Consider the following 15,088-nt stretch of genomic DNA (forward strand, 5'->3'; position numbering starts at 1 on the left):
TTGCCGAACCTAAAAAAAAAAGCAAAAGTAAAACAGGTCACATTGTCAAGTAAAGAGATCCTGAGTTGGGTTAAAATTTGACAGGCGTGACCCATGAGTAATTTTTAATGAGTTTAAAAACAGGTACCGGCAGGTACGTTGACCTAATGGACAAAATGGAAGCATTTTGAATGATTAATTTAGGATCGCCTGCCATTTGCATATGAAATTAGAAAATTAGGAAATTGTTGTCTTAAAACAGGAATTTAAAAATAAACATTTTGTATGTACGCGTGAGATATACGGTTCTGAATGTGGGAAACTACTTTCGCCATGGCATTAGTTAAAAATCTGTGTTATTTATTTTATCACAATAAATAAAATAACTATAAGTTTAAAGGTCTATAGTTACCAATTCCGTTAACACCACTCCGCACCAAAAAATAAAATTTACGATGTCTGATTATGATTTAGTAGGTGTACCTAGTTATTTCAGTCCAAAAATTACTTCCACCACTAAGATATCACAATATGAAACGGGACAAACGACAGATTTAGACTCACATCATTTGTTTATCCTCAACACGTAGTGCGTTAAACTACTATATTTAGTGCGATGATTTGTACATTTTGTGCGCCATCGCTAAGCTTCGACGGATCGTTTCGAAGCTAATTTTATACTTATGAAGTTGGAGGGTCGGCTTAAAATACGTTTTATGGAATGTGAAGGAAAATATTTTTGCTCGAATCGCCTCGAAACCATTGAGCAGCTGTTAGAAATTAAACTGAAAGCACGCACGCACACACACATACGCACACACGCACGCACGCACGCACGCACGCACGCACGCACGCACGCACGCACGCACGCACGCACGCACGCACGCACGCACGCACGCACGCACACACACACACACACACACACACACACACACACACACACACACACACACTCACACACACACACAGAAAGGGTAATTCCCTACTCGTGTCGATTTAAAAAAGCAGGAAGGAAGTGTTCCCTTCGGTCGTGTTTTAATTTCCTGCTTTTCGCACTTGTATCGTAATGTGCTATTAGATTCTTTTAACTTTACAGGAAAGACGCAAACTAGTTAATGTTGACTCAAACTAGACCGGGCCGAGGACCGATCAACTGTTATAGAAAATGACATGTCGGATGCTTCGGCCCGGGCACGGCCCGGTCTAGCGTGAGTCATCCTTTAAGTGTACCATAAAATGTGTAAGGTGGTGGTACTAGTGCTCGACATGCTAATGCCCAATATATGACACCCTGCTGTCATTTCTATTGACAATGATTCAAGTTTCAAGATGACATGTACTGGGACCGCGTCGAGCGCCACCAACTTATGAGAGTTATGAGCCTTTTACTTGATTATGAATGCTGTTCAGTCAGTGGGGAGACACTCCTGACTTCGGTCGAACTCGGCTCCGTTCGGCTCAGCATTGCTCCGAGCAATTATTAGGGTTGGCACCACTTGACTTCCTTGTGCGTGCACTACCACAGATAAGATAATCACTTGAATTTTGACAACCCTAAATAGCCGAAAGCGATAAAGGGAGTGCCAAATATTAGAAAGGGATAGCATGATTAGACCCTGAACCGCTGTCAAACTTCGGGTTTGTAGGAAGTGTCCTTTCTGCACTGTACCTACGGTAGTACTGTTATTTCTTCTGTGTCAGTGTGAAATTCGATGATATGACTCGTTTCACTTGACTTTACCCAAATTGGCACCGACCACCAATGAAGGCCGCCTCTCCTTATAGGGCTCTTGGAAAGTATTATCGGTGCCTTGGGCGTGGAAAGCGTAAAAAGTTTATGTCCGCCCTAATTCGTACAAGGTTTTGCCAAATACGAATAAATAACTCTTATGGGTAAAACATACAAATGGTTTCTTTATACTGTGACAAAGCTAAATGATAGGCATGAATATTATCTACTCTAGTATATTTTATAGTTAATTTTTAAGTTAAAGTTATCGGTACCTACGTAATTGCTCAATCAGCTTTTTACGGTGCGTTTTGGTTATGGATATAGTTAATGGAGTTAGACCAAGAAAATTATGCAGCGATTTTGATAGCCCACGCCGTGCAAATGTTAAGTATATAAGTCATAATGTTATAGAAATTTGACGTTTAAAATAACACTTGCACTGCGTAGGCTATCAAATTCGCTGCAGACTTTTCTTGGTTTAACTCTACCTACATGTTATGTTGTATCTTCTTGCTGTGTAACTTTTTTCTTATTTAACTAACTGTTTACTGTATGTTATTTCTGTCTTTTTTCTTCTTGTCTGTTACCTTCCGTGATTTCTTCTCATCGGAAGATCAGCGCTGGAAGCCACCAGCAACATGCTGAGATGGGGCCATTTCGTGGCTCTTTAATCTTATTTTGTGTTTTCTTTTATACTATGTACCTACTGTTCCGATTGTTTGTGCTTACGAATAAATCTATTCTATTCTATTCTATTCTATTCTATTCTATTCTATTCTATTCTATTCTATTCTATTCTATTCTATTCTATTCTATTCTATTCTATTCTATTCTATTCTATTCTATTCTATTCTATTCTATTCTATTCTATTCTATTCTATTCTATTCTATTCTATTCTATTCTATTCTATTCTATTCTATTCTATTCTATTCTATTCTATTCTATTCTATTCTATTCTATTCTATTCTATTCTATTCTATTCTATTCTATTCTATTCTATTCTATTCTATTCTATTCTATTCTATTCTATTCTATTCTATTCTATTCTATTCTATTCTATTCTATTCTATTCTATCCTATTCTATTCTATTCTATTCTATTCTATTCTATTCTATTCTATTCTATTCTATTCTATTCTATTCTATTCTATTCTATCCTATTCTATTCTATTCTATTCTAGGCTAATAAAGAATCTATCACCCAAATAGCTCAAATCGATTTAAGGCTTTATAAGGCAGTGGGAATATATTTCCCGCAATGATAATGAACTTTACTTCAAGGACATATGGTTCAATTTAGCGTAATACCTGACACCTGACACGTTAAAGGGCTAAAGAGATGTGAATGTAATATGAAGCTTGATCGGAATACAGACTGTATATTTAGAGAATAGAGAGCGTTTATTCGAGGCAAAATAAAACAAGAAAACAACACGTAAAAATAACTTAACATGTTTCGGGCCCGTCGGGGGTCCTTCCTCAGGCTCGAGTGCTCGCGGCGGCTGCACTTTGGCCCCCCCCCCCACATCTGGCGTCTTTCGAGCGTCGGCGTCTGTCGGCGTCGGTCCAGCGCTATGGAAAATGACGTCGCTGCGCAGTTGCGTCGACGTTGCGTCGACGTCGGCCATAGAATTGTAGACGCCGACGCTCGAAAGACGCCAGATGTGGGGGGGGCCTTTGTGCACTCGACACATGAAACACACAACACGTGACATGTCGCCAATAGCGACTAAAAATTCAAGTGAGTGAAACCGTTGTCGTCTTAAACAGTTTGAAACCCTAAGTACCTTTTACGTAATTTTTGGTGATCTATTATTAGTAACTAGTAGTAATTTGGGGACTATAGGCCCTCTCGCGCATGAGAGGAGGCCTATGCCTAGCAATGGGACGTATATACAGGGTGGAAAGATAAGTCGGGCCCTGGAGGGAAACTGCCTTAAATCCTTAAGCTGGCTCATTTTACTTAAAGGAAACATTCCTTTATTTTTAAAAAGAAACAAAACTGCATTTAAAAATTTTATCTTTTCTTCTTCAATTTCGCTTGTCTAAAAAAATCTTGAGTACTAAATATTAGATTTTATGGATATTTTGTACGACAGACGAGTGTAAGACGTAATGTTTCTTGGAGAAATGTTATCATTAACATTAACTGTATCGAATAGTACAATAAAATTGCGAGTTTTTTTTTTTGAATTTTTAGTCGGTTCGAGTCCCGGGCGAGGCAAGCGAGTTTTAGAAAATCTTTGAATGCAGTTTTGTTTCTTTTTAAAAATAAAGGAATGTCTCCTTTAAGTAAAATGAGCCAGGTTAAGGATTTAAGGTAGTTTCCCTCCAGGGCTCGACTTATCTTTCCACACTGTATATACCTAGATAGGCTGAATTATTCTTATATTATTGCTAGTAATATCACCAAACACCCCACATGCAATACTGTAAAGTAAAAACGTTAACGTAAATAAGTTTATAAAAAATGAATGGAGTGACGCGTAGGTGTGGGTCAATGGCCACGTTAATCCATTAGTTAGAGTTCGGCATGAATCCATTTCAGATAAGTCGCCATCTTGGATTACAATATGTTTGTAATCCTATTGTAATCGTTGTGTCTACTTGTCTAGTCATAATCATTATTAAAGTTTTAAATAATTATTAAAAAGTTATAATAATATGTATAATTGAAAAAAAAAACATAGGTCTTTAATATTAAGCTGGATTTGTTATGGTACAGTTGTTGTACACCTTGGTTACGGTGTTAGATTCGATTTTCCACTGTAACTCTAAAAGCATTAAAAATCAACAGGTTGCACTCCGGGAGTGCCGACAGAAGTGAAAACTCAATGACTAGTCCAAAATGTCTGCAGCACTATGTATAATTGACCCATCCTTCCTTTCTATTGAAAAACTTTAGTTCCGAAATTGCTGGCCAGTGAGCTAATATTTGTAGCGTTGTTTAAAATTCGAATAGAAATTGTAAAGTTACCTTGCAGACCTCGCTTCTAAATATATTTGGTCATGATATTTTGAGTTTTATTCCAGTACTAGAGTTCACTTTTATTAGCGATTTCACATCAAGATGTAGCTTTATTGAATTATATTTGAGTGATATAAAGTTAGAATGTAACTGTGAGATCCTCGTATTTCAGCCCGTACAAGATTAGAACATTGAGCTTTATTGCTTAATATAAAAGTCCAGTTTTAAATAATTGACCTGATTATGATACGTTATGTTATGACTAAAGTTCTTTGGTGAATAACATTGTCCGTGACACATGACGTCAGCGTTACGTTACGCGTTACGCTGTATCGAGTTTATAATTTTTTCCCCACCTCAAAAAGTGCTCAGCGCCGCTAAAGAAGTTTTCACTTCAAAAATGGTGGGTTCCAAAAATTGGGTGTGGGCGCTAATGGGTTAAGCTGGAACTGCCACAAAAATTAGAAAATTTTGTGTATTTTATAAGTTATAACACTTAATAACCAATGCCGTAAAATATCTCATAATAAATAAATTCGAAACAAAGCAAAGAAACATTTTGGTAAGGCGGGTCGAGTTTTTTTTATTCGCTGGTAAACTCATTCGGGTACTAAAACTGTTACAACTCATAATGATCTTAACCAGGTATTTAGGGGTCATCCATTAATTACGTCACACGTTTAGGGGGTCGGAGGGGGTCAAGAAAATGTAACATGTTGTGACATGGGAAAGGGGGGAGTCACAAACATTGTGACGTCATTTTAACTTCATCACTATTCATCAGTAACCGAAAATTAATTTATATTTTTTTATTCGCTGTACATTTAAATAATGAGGTTTTGGAAGTAGGTAATTTGCGTTCCTAATTGGTTTTGTGTTATAAAATGATTAATATTTCTTTTACCAAAAAAATTTTTTTTTATTATAAAAATAATGCCGAGTTAGTATTGCCGATTTCGTGGAAAACAAAACTGCCTAAAATGTGACGTGACATCAGATGGGGAGGGATTTGCAAAATGTGACCGAGTGTGGGGTCAAAAAACCTAGAAATTCGTGTGACGTAATTAATGGATGATCCCTTACTGTATTTAGGCAGTTTTAATTAAAACATGTGAGCCGATCCGTTAGCGTGAGACAATGCCGCGCCGTTAGGTCAAAGTTCGGGTGTGAACCTGCGAGGGTCATGTAGCATGCAACCACAGAATAGTACTACCGTACAGAAAGGAAACCTCCTACAAAACCGAAGTTTGACAGCGGTTCAGGGTCAAATCATGCTGTCCTTTTCTAATATATGGCACTATCCCTTTGGGCTATTTAAGGTTGTATGGTAGTTTATAGCAGATGTGTAAAAAGTAAGTAGGATTGGCATAAAACAATATTTTATCAAAATTCAAGCCGTTTTCTTATGTGTCGTGCACGCAAAGGAATGTTAAGTTGTGTCAACCCTAATAATAGCTCGGAGCGGAGCAATGCCGAGCCGAACGAAGCCGAGTTTGCCCGAAGTCAGGAGTTTCGCACTCCTGATGTAACATCAACATATCTGTGAATAGTTTGTATTGTTAGGGTTCCGTACCCAAAGGGTAAAAACGGGGCCCTATTAACTAAGACCCCACTGTCCGTCCGTCTGTCACCAGGCTGTGCCTCATGAACTGTGATAGCTAGACAGTTGAAATTTTCACAGATGATGTATTTCTGTTGCAGCTATTACAACAAATTTTAAAAACAGAATATAATAAATATTTAAGTGGGGCTCCCATACAACAAACGTGATTTTTTTGCCCTTTTTTGCGTAATGGTACTTTCGTACCATGTATTTTTTGGAACATTGAAATGATTACTAACTAACAAGCTATACTCTATATCTCAATACGAAAGCCTATTGACCTTGTGCAGTTCATATTTATAAGAGTTCCGAAGCCAAACAGATTCATTTCACCAATGGCAGAGTTTGAGCAAAATTACGACGATTATGAGTGAAACAAGACCTTGACTAGTTGTTGCTTGTTGCCAACAAGTGAACAGTCCGCTTGAATGTAGGTTACCACGGAAGAAAGAATGACCGCGCCGCGTAGGTTACTACCCTATCCTACCCTACCTGCCTTAGGCAGGGGTCGGAAACCGGTATTTGCTCCATACAAAAATACCGGTATTATTACCTTCGTTTTCGTTCTTTGGTTTATTATTTCATTTTTAATGGGACAATCTAATAATAAGAAGTTGTTACCTAAATACATGATTCAGTCCTATCTAAAGAGCATAAAATAATTCTTAATATTGGGCTATTTTGGGGTTTTAAAAAATACCGGTTCCGAGCCCTGGCCTTAGGTAAAGGCGGTAGTAACAAAGAGGTTATCTTTCACGTCTGCCGCGAGTATTTTTTTCAAACATGTAGTGTCCTGGGTACGCGGATACGCGATCCGGCATACCAAGACTTAATATCTATAATTTATAATATTTATAGCTTGACGAATACATATAAAGAGAAAATTATCAGGCAATAGTTTTTAACTTAAGAAGGAAGAATACTTACGTACGTACCCTCGTCCATACAAAAAGAGAAAGATTTTCCACTCCTAAATGTTTTCCATTCTCCATGATTTTTAGGGTTCCGTACCCAAAGGGTAAAACGGGACCCTATTATACTAAGACTCCGCTGTCTGTCCGTCCGTCCGTCCGTCTGTCACCAGGCTGTATCTCACGAACCGTGATAGCTAGACAGTTGAAATTTTCACTGATGATGTATTTCTGTTGCCGCTATAACAAAAAATACTAAAAAGTACGGAACCCTCGGTGGGCGAGTCCGACTCGCGCTTGTCCGGTTTTTTAGTACCTACGTTAGTGTCACAATGAAAGATTAGGTTAATGGGCTGTTTTCAAAATTTGCCATTAAAAAAACCGGGCAAGTGCGAGTCGGACTCGCGCACGAAGGGTTCGGTACCATAATGCAAAAATACGGAAAAAAGGCAAAAAAAAAAACGGTCACCCATCCAAGTACTGACCACGCCCGACGTTGCTTAACTTTGGTTAAAAATCACGTTTGTTGTATGGGAGCCCCATTTAAATCTTTATTTTATTCTGTTTTTAGTATTTGTTGTTATAGCGGCAACAGAAATACATCTGTGAAAATTTCAACTGTCTAGCTATCACGGTTCGTGAGATACAGCCTGGTGACAGACAGACAGACGGACGGACAGCGAAGTCTTAGTAATAGGGTCCCGTTTTAGCCTTTGGGTACGGAACCCTAAAAATAGGTACTTTTTAAGCGCAACATATGTAGTCTGTGGCCTGTGGCGCAACTTATAACCTAGAATATATTATGCTCAAGCGATCGATATCAACATCAAAGTGATTTTTAAGATTTGAGTAGTTAGTGGATACAGTTTTCTCCCGAAATGGAAATTTCATCAAAAAATACCTATTGTCAGTAGCTACTCATTCTTCTAAAGTAAATGTTTTTACCAGTTACAAGTTACAAACACCTTCCTTATAAACAAAACACTCCATAAAGTATAGAGATGTTGTAGCGCCTATATACAGGATGATCAATCCAAATGGGCAAAACTCGCCCTTCGGTATCGCTTAACCTACTTGGAAATTTGACTTTGCCCGTGTCCGTCGCCATTTTAGATTTTTTCATAAAAAAATTTTGACATGGTAATCTTGGGCCTTTAGGCTCGCCGCATGCCAAATCTCAATGCGCTCGGACTAACTTGAAAAATTAAAAAAAAGTCGGCCATTTTGATTTTTTTTAATGTAGTTTGTTTTGTCTCGGGGCTCTCTATGATATTTGGTCGAGCACCCCCCACCTATCACGCGTCGTTTAAAAGTTGCCATACAAACAAACAACAAGAATATTGACCAATGTTCGAATCCCGGTTATGTATGACAGATTAAAAAAAAAATGAATGCCATTATTATTAAATCTAAAATCGAAGCCATGGTTCCTAAGAACAGATTTCGCCATCTCTTATAGTTTCTGACTTCTCCATACTGACCCATTTGGATTGATCAGCCTGTATAATGAATGCAAATGGACTTTTGTCACGGCTTTCAGGAAAAAACCGAAGCCATCGAATGAAAAGCTCTCAAACAAAACGTGACCTATCGCGACCTACGAAATGCGTGAAATATTACAGCCTCTCGTTTACTGAGTGATGTACACAATTTCCAATTCCATGTAGAAAATCACGAGTACAGTGTATCACCATTTTTACACGACTGCCCAAACAAAAAGAGTGTATTGTTTTCAGCGTTCATGTTTGTATGTATATAATAATATTTAAAGTAAGTATGTTTTGATCATTTCTATAAAAATTGGCATTGTAGTTATATGGAATATTTCACTATAAATAAATTTAAAAAAAAATGATATATATAGATGGTCAAGCAAATCTCGTCAGTAGAAAAAGGCGCGAGATTCAAATTTTCTATGAGACGCTAACCCTTCGCGCCTACATTTTTCAAATTTGCCGCCTTTTTCTACTGACAAGATCTGCTTGACCAAGTATATATTGTTTTTTGTTTTTTTTTTACTATTTTTTCCTTAGTAGATATAGTTATAGATAAAATCTTTATTCAACCACAACTTGCATGTTTTTTGTCCCAATAAATACAAGTAATAATAAGAGCCAAAAAGTAATATTAAAGTATTGTTATAAATTCCTTAATAACGTAGGTTTTTCTTTTATTAATATGTTCTATGTAAATGTTGGATAACATAATACATAGGTAAAACAGGTACCTTTTGAATGGAACAATTTTATATATATCCGGAAAGATAATATAAAGATGGTCAAGCAAATCTTGTCAGTAGTAAAAGGCGGCAAATTTGAAAAATGTAGGCGCGAAGGGATATCGTCTCACAGAAAATTCGAATTTCGCGCCTTTTTCTACTGACAAAATTTGCTTCACTATTTATACCTTTCCTATTCAAAAATACGTTAAAATATTAGTTTCCAGTTTTAAGCAATATTAACGGCAATATTCCCTCAGTCCTATCCCGGAAAAAATCCCGGGAACAACCATCACTAGTCAAGTAGCCACTCGACAGACTATTGGATTAACGCCATTTGCAATCAAAAATGCCGTTTTTGCAACGTGGCGTTGCGTTGGCAAACGAACCATAAAAACCGGGCAAGTGCGAGTCGGACTCGCGCACGAAGGGTTCCGTACCATAAAGCAAAAAAAAAACGGAAAAAATGCAAAAAGAAAACGGTCACCCATCCAAGTACTGACCTCGCCCGACGTTGCTTAACTTTGGTCAAAAATCACGTTTGTTGTATGGGAGCCCCACTTAAATCTTTATTTTATTCTGTTTTTAGTATTTGTTGTTATAGCGGCAACAGAAATACGTCATCTGTGAAAATTTCAACTGTCTAGCTATCACGGTTCGTGAGATACAGCCTGGTGTCAGACGGACGGACGGACGGACGGACAGCGAAGTCTTAGTAATAGGGTCCCGTTTTACCCTTTGGGTACGGAACCCTAAAAACGGTAGCGTCATTTGAACTTTGTTCTTCATGTGACATTGACTTACTATATTGATATAACGTGTGATATTACTCTGAATGCGAGATGAACTTGTACACCTAGTGTAAATTTCATTCGATAGCGTGACGTGACGTACGTGTTTGCGTTGTCATTTTGTATGGGATTTTGAGTTTACAAAACGTCCCGCTTGGCGCGCTGTTCAAAATCCCATACAAAAGTAGACATAACGCAAACGCGAACGCTCGTCACGCTAGGGGTTCTGAAAGCAATATTAAATCGAGTTCGAATTTATATAGTTCGTATGTCTCTTCATACATGAAGTTTAATTAAAATTAAAATCAAAAGTTTCGTTTAGTCTATATTTAATAATTTAAATTTATAATTTTTCTGACCCACCCTCTAACAGGTGCTCTTAAAGCACAAGGCATTGCCTTTGATGCCTTAAAATGTTTTCTCTACAATTTGATTTTTAAGAGCGCATCAACGTGCACACTAGCGCCACTGCTAAATAATCGTGATTATGTAAATTTAACGATAGGTATATAAAAAAAAGGGGGCCGCTACGTACTGTCAGGTACAGCATTTTGTATTTAAGTACCTTTTGAATACATCAAACTAGTTTTTAGGTTGCTGGATTCGTCAATTTATGCGTCCAAAGTTAAAACGGCTGTTTTTGTTTTCAGTTCATAGATCGACGAATCTCGATCGTCGATCGTGCGTTGATGGGCTCTAAGGAAAACTTAGGTATTACCTATCACCCACCTCAGCTATCATAATGTCTGACTATCGGATTATATTCTCAAGTGTTTGTGATATAACAGTCATGATAATCGGTTAGCAACTGTCACACAACCATCCCAGAGCGGCTACCGCGAAAACCGAAATTCGCAAATTGCAGGGATCTTTCTCTTTTACTCCAATGAAGACCTAATTAGAGTGACAGAGAAAAATCCCCGCAATTTGCGAACTTCGATTTTCGCGGTTATAGCTCAGGCCTATCCCTGCGCATGAGGGCATACCGCAACCAGGTTTGACTTGTTGCCTCTCTGTCGCACTTGTAAATTCGTACGTAAGTGTGAAGAGGTAACACGTCAAACGTGGTTCGCGGTAGGCCCTCTGGGTGGTATACATAATGCATTCCCCCTATATATATCATTACACCTTATAAAACAAAGTCCCCCGCCGCGTCTGTCTGTTTGTGTGTTTGTTCGCGATAAACTCAAAAAGTACTGAACGGATTTTCATGCAGTACTTAATACCTATTTATATTTTAATGTTAGTCTAATCAGAAAGAAAAAACATTGTGATTAATAATAAATCGGTGAAGTAAAAGTAAGAACATCGTGAGGAAACCAGACTAATCCCGATATAGCCTAGTTTACCCTCTGGGTTGGAAGGTCAGATGTCAGATGGCAATCGCTTTCGTAAAAACTAGTGCCTATACGCCAATTCTTGGGATTTGTTGTCAAGCGGACCCCAAGCTCCTATGGGCCGTGGCAAAAATGCCGGATAACGCGAGGAAGATGATGAGTCTAATAAAAAAATATTCAATCATATAACTCTGCGTGTTCATATTTACCTAATCTTTAATCAATAATTGAACTCAGATAAAATTAACTTGTAAAAACATTTCCACTGTTATCATTATTTTTGTTTACCCGTTTAACACTTAAGCGTAGGTAAATAATTTATTTTAGTATGCTGACATCATACCTACATATGTACAGTCAACTGTAAAAATATGGGTGTAGCCAACTTGTTCAAAAATATGTCCCAATACTTCTTAATTCGCTGACATGAGAGCTATGGCATATATTTTTGAGATTTGTGCACCCATATTTTTAGTTGACTGTACTTAATGAAAACTACTCAATTAAAAGAAAGGGAACAGCAATTTCCCGCCAACATCATCCTCTTTTAAGTCCATTCAGGATATAGCATTACCCTGCATTTATGAACCCAGAATAAACCTACCTACCATGGCCAGACGTTTGTATAGGACATCCCCCCTCTAGACCTAATGTCTACCTATATCGCGCATACAGTGACAGACAATATTCTGCGTTTTACCTCCAAAGTCTGTGAAATTAAAAAAAAACTTACTTTTTTCGGCCCATTCTGGACTATGGTCTCGTATTCCAATCCCTCAGCAGACATCATGTTGGTAACACAAGTCATTCACAAAATCACAAAAAAATATAAAGTATCGCTACTTTTTTAAATTAAAGCACTCGTTTTATGACTATTATAATTGTTTGCCGATGTAGAACTCTCACTGTGTTTAAATTACTTTAAATGAATCACTGTCTGTTAAAGAATTTGTAGGGATTGGGCTGAATAGAATAATTTCTAGTGCCGGCCGGCACTGTTCCGATATCACGCCCACAGCCTCCCGGAGCTCCGCGAATACAGCAACGTATCTCGGGCGGTTCTATAGGAGAAAGTATAACCATAACTATAAAATACCTACTTGATTAAATGTAAAGTGCGGCTTGCATGTGACGATTTTGTATTTCTCGATGCACACTTCACTTTTTTGTAAAAAGCTGCTTTAAAACATTTGGTACTATAAAAGTTATTTATTAACAACAAACTGAATTATTACCTGAATACTAAATAATTCTAATATCAAAAATTAAATAATCAATATAAATACATAAATCATAAGAACGTCAATAAAGAAAGTAAAGTAACAAAACGCAACTTTAACACTTTTGACAGCAACAGATACCATTTTTGGCGAATGTGGTTCTTCCAAATTGTAAATAAATAACTATTTAATTACTATTTTGCCATTTAGACATTCTAAGTTGAAATATAAGTATTTAATGGGATTATGGCAATCCATTGATGAAATAAAAACGGGGGAAAATCGTGTTGACCAGTTTATAGGTTAAGTAATATTTCACCGACATCGAAAAATGTGTGAAGATTTAAAGATATTGAAGCAGGGAGCTGAAGCGAAGCTGTACATCTGTAATTACCTCGGGAAACCTACGCTAATCAAGGAAAGGTTTGAGAAGAAATATCGGCAACCTGAACTAGATGTCACTATAACCAAGGAGCGCATAAAAAATGAAGCTAGAGCCATAGTTCGCTGTAAAGCAGCCGATGTTAAAACACCAGCTTTATATTTAGTAGATTTCGAGCGTAGACGCATATACATGCAACATTTCAAGCACAGCATCACGGTGAAAGACTTCATTATTAACATTTTTACAAAACATCATCAGAATGGCTCGGGTGATGGACCAAACAGCCTTGACAAAATTGCCACACTAATCGGGCAAACTGTGCGAAAACTACATGAAAATAACATCATTCACGGAGATTTAACTACGTCAAATATGTTATTAGTTAATAACTTAAATGATTCCAATTGGTTAGATGCAGATAATCTGGAATTGGTCATGATTGATTTTGGATTGTCATCCTTCGATACAAGTGCGGAAGATAAGGGGGTGGACTTGTATGTCCTAGAGAGGGCGCTGATAAGCACCCACAATGACTACCCGGAGATATTTAGCAACATCCTGGAAGCGTATAAAATGTACAGTAAAAATAATGTAAAGGAGATTATTGGCAAGTTTGAAGAAGTAAGAGCCAGAGGGAGAAAGAGAACAATGGTGGGATAGAGATGGTTGTAAATAAAAAGTGTTTTACATTTAATAGCATTTTATTTTAAACTACAGTGTACTCTCTATATAACATCACTTAATGTTACATTTCCCTACTCCCTATAACATCAACATTTTTTGGCTATACAGGGTGATCAATCCAAATGGGTCAGTATGGAGAAGTCAGAAACTATGAGAGATAGCGAAATCTGTTCTTAGGAACCATGGTTTCGATTTTAGATTTAATAATAATGGCACTCAGTTTTTTTTTTAATCTATCATACATAACCGGGATTCGAACATGGTCAATATTCTTATTGTTTGTTTGTATGGCAACTTTTAAACGATGCGTGATAGGTGGGGGGTGCTCGACCAAATATCATAGAGGGCCCCGAGACAAAACAAACTACATTAAAAAAATTCAAAAAAAAAATTGAATGCCATTATTATTAAGTCTAAAATCGAAGCCATGGTTCCTAAGAACAGGTTTTGCTATCTCTCATAAATAGTTTCTGACTTCTCCATACTGACCCATTTGGATTGATCACTCTGTCCCCATCCCCTTAAGTGTCATCATATAGAGCAGCGGTCGGCAACAAGCGGTTTTCTATTTCTAGTGAACTACTTCGAAACTGTTTATTCTAAAATTACAAAAAAAAGATATATAATTTACATTCTTACAATGAGCTCTTCCATTTGATATGTAACACGATATAGTCTGAACAACATTATTTTTTAAATTTTCTCATTTACCCCCCCAAAAGTGGCCCCCATAATTGAAATTCCTTTCAATTTGTTTACGTTACATATCCGTCTTTGGGTCACAAACTTACATATGTGTACCAAAATTACAACTTAATTGGTCTAGTAGTTTCGGAGAAAACAGGCTGTGACAGACGGACAGACAGACGCACGAGTGATTCTATAAGGCAGCGGTCGGCAACCTTTTAGCAACAAAGGGCCACATACTAGTTAAAGAAGTTGACGCGGGCCGCACTTTGTTAATATGTGTGACTTTATCAGACATTGTTGTTTGACAATATTACATACAAAATAGCCAGGGGGTCCGCGGGTCGTAAGTGAGAGGTTCGCGGACCGCATGTGGCCCGCGGGCCGCCTGTTGCCGACCGTTGCTATAAGGGTTCCGTTTCTTCCATTTGAGGTACGGAACCCTAAAAAACGAAGTATAATCAGCGCGCCGCGACTAGATGGTGTCGGGCTAACTCTGTACCGTGTTTAATAATACAGAGTGTGCAAGTGTTATGAAATTTCATAGTAGCTTGACGTTTATGATAAATCTTC

General features: G+C 37.5%; 2 protein-coding genes across 2 annotated transcripts in view; one reads left to right on the plus strand and one right to left on the minus strand.

Moving 5' to 3' along the window:
• Nucleotides 1–12,603, minus strand: part of LOC134674025 (coactosin-like protein) — an 82,718-nt gene extending 70,115 nt beyond the window's left edge. The window contains exon 1 of the mRNA XM_063532073.1: nucleotides 12,273–12,603. Within this exon, the coding sequence (XP_063388143.1) occupies nucleotides 12,273–12,347 (75 nt within the window). The 5' untranslated portion in view covers nucleotides 12,348–12,603. The remainder of the gene's footprint in view (nucleotides 1–12,272) is intronic.
• Nucleotides 12,604–12,893: 290 nt separating this feature from the next.
• Nucleotides 12,894–13,838, plus strand: LOC134674109 (EKC/KEOPS complex subunit TP53RK). Its single transcript, XM_063532164.1, has one exon. It carries the CDS (start codon nucleotides 13,091–13,093, stop codon nucleotides 13,802–13,804), a length of 714 nt encoding a protein of 237 aa, XP_063388234.1. The 5' UTR covers nucleotides 12,894–13,090; the 3' UTR covers nucleotides 13,805–13,838.
• Nucleotides 13,839–15,088: the final 1,250 nt, after the last annotated feature.

Source organism: Cydia fagiglandana, chromosome 19 (genome assembly GCF_963556715.1).
Source record: "Cydia fagiglandana chromosome 19, ilCydFagi1.1, whole genome shotgun sequence".
NCBI classification, from domain to species: Eukaryota; Metazoa; Arthropoda; class Insecta; order Lepidoptera; family Tortricidae; genus Cydia; species Cydia fagiglandana.